At 52.3% G+C, this 1977-nt stretch overlaps 1 protein-coding gene across 1 annotated transcript in view; it reads left to right on the top strand.

The window, feature by feature from the left end:
* LOC119102333 (uncharacterized) overlaps positions 1-1892 on the top strand; it is an 11792-nt gene extending 9900 nt beyond the window's left edge. Inside the window, exons 2-4 of the mRNA XM_037225701.1 lie at positions 56-235; positions 654-795; positions 1888-1892. Of these exons, the coding sequence (XP_037081596.1) occupies positions 56-235; positions 654-795; positions 1888-1892 (327 nt within the window). The remainder of the gene's footprint in view (positions 1-55; positions 236-653; positions 796-1887) is intronic.
* Positions 1893-1977: the final 85 nt, after the last annotated feature.

The raw sequence follows: 1977 nt of genomic DNA, 5'->3' as shown, positions 1-1977 counted from the left end.
TGAATTAGCTGGCCTCCTGCTAGACATCCTGCTGAGACTCAACGTAACCATTCAGGAGACGGTTGTGCTGCTGCGAGAGAGAACTGACGTCATCCGAGAGGAGGAGGAGGGTGAGGAGGAGGACACGGTGCCCGAGGGCGAGCGTTCCGAGGGAGATGGAGCCGAAGAGCAAAAGCCCGACGAGCACAAGCCCAAGACGGAAGCTGAAATTGCCAGCGAGACCAGGAGAAAGCGGGTGAGTTAGCCGTAATGTATGTCGAGTTTTGAATATGTTGGTAATCACATCCTGCTTTCGGCTTGGTGCGAACCTCGGTGCTACGTGCAAGCTCCGTTTTAATGCACTTTGCACGACGCTTCAATGCAGAGGCGAAGCAATTATTCAGCTTATGCTTTTCTGTTCTAAACAATGGGCAGAAGCTTATGTGTGGCTGTCATGTCTTCCCATTCCTTGAGACCTCCCCGCTTTGCTGGAAATTTCATCAATTTCTTGCTGCTGCGATTCTGCTGCAGAACACGCAGTGGCGCTGCGCATCCTGCTTGAGCATGCACTCTTTCGGCCACCCTCGTCGCCGGTTTGGCGCACCTCTGACATGATGACCACGCATAGCTGCGGACCGCCCTTGTTTAGTGAGTGCGCCGTACTAATTCGACAGAAACTGTACCAGAAATCGGAGAGCATCGTGCTGGAGGCGGAGGAGCCGTGGATGGACCGCTCGTTCCCCTCCTTCGCGTCGCGGGGCAGCACCTCGCTCAGCTGCAGCGACGCCTTCAGCATCCCCGCACCTCCGGCTACAGGTACGAGTCGTGAGCAGGTAACAGCTAATAGATTCCGTTTCGCCGTGTTACGCAACTGTTCAGATGGTGGTGGACGTGTGTGGCTATGGTTCCACGACGCCCTCAGCCGTTGGGACCATGCTGCGTCGCTTGCGTCTCACCCTGCAGGGAGGACGGACACCGCGTGGAATCAAATCCGTACCTCTGGTTTCCCAGACGCATAGCTAAGGTGCTGACCTACCGGCGCCTTCAGGTGTCGTTCACTGGTGCTGTAACTATAAGCGTCGCGTATATTGCATCAGTTACCGATGTTAGAGGGCAGTGTTGTAAGGCGCTATCTGCCGGATGCAGCTAGTTCATCGCTGGGTTATTGTCGACGCATACCACTGCTAAGATTATTGGTGGCACCGCACGTCTAAACTTGACCAGTGCAGGTTCCCCTGCGCCAGTAGTCGAACTTGGACCTCTTGATCTTGAATAAATACTGTAACCATCCGGCCGCCCAAGGGTGCCACCCTCGCTTAGCCTCACGTGGCTAATTTACAAACAGTCGGAGTAGAAATAATGCACACCGTCTTAACTGGCCGTCGATTTAAGGCCTTACTTATGGTGGAAGTGGTTCAGGCCCGGCACATCAGTCGATATTTGCCGTGTTTGTGTTTGCGAACTACCACCTAGTTTGTATGTGTTGAAGATGTCCCTTGCAATGCCGATGGCTGATTCTCGTGGCATTGTAATCAATCTGGGATGATGATTTAAAATGCCGAAATTCCCCATAGCTGACGATAAGCTTGTCTACATCCCTCCACGATCTCCGTCATCTTATTTTCACGCTCTGACTTCAAAGTATTTCGTAAAATACGACATCAATGGATCCTGGATTTTACGCAGTATTTGCTTCATTACCCTCATTGCAAGCAACTAATTGCTTTCTAACGAGATGAGGGCAGTACTCTTGCTTTTTGAACCTATCGGCTTATTACATGTTCGAAGCAGGGGTGTTAAGAATCTGATTTATCAGTAACGTGCTGAATATTCGTCCATGGGACACGTACGTAGGAAGAATGTCCGCATACCGACACCCAGAGACTCTCGGGTGAGCCCTCCTTGTAGGGTAAATGGCTTGGGCCGTGCTCCCACCTGTCTACGTAACATGCTCACCAGAGCACGCGCCCCTGCCCCTGCTTTCAGTGACACGCTATC

This window comes from Pollicipes pollicipes, unplaced genomic scaffold (genome assembly GCF_011947565.3).
Source record: "Pollicipes pollicipes isolate AB1234 unplaced genomic scaffold, Ppol_2.1 Scaffold_5724;HRSCAF=6776_pilon_pilon_pilon, whole genome shotgun sequence".
Classification (NCBI taxonomy): Eukaryota; Metazoa; Arthropoda; class Thecostraca; order Pollicipedomorpha; family Pollicipedidae; genus Pollicipes; species Pollicipes pollicipes.
This window is presented reverse-complemented; position numbering and strand designations above follow the sequence as displayed.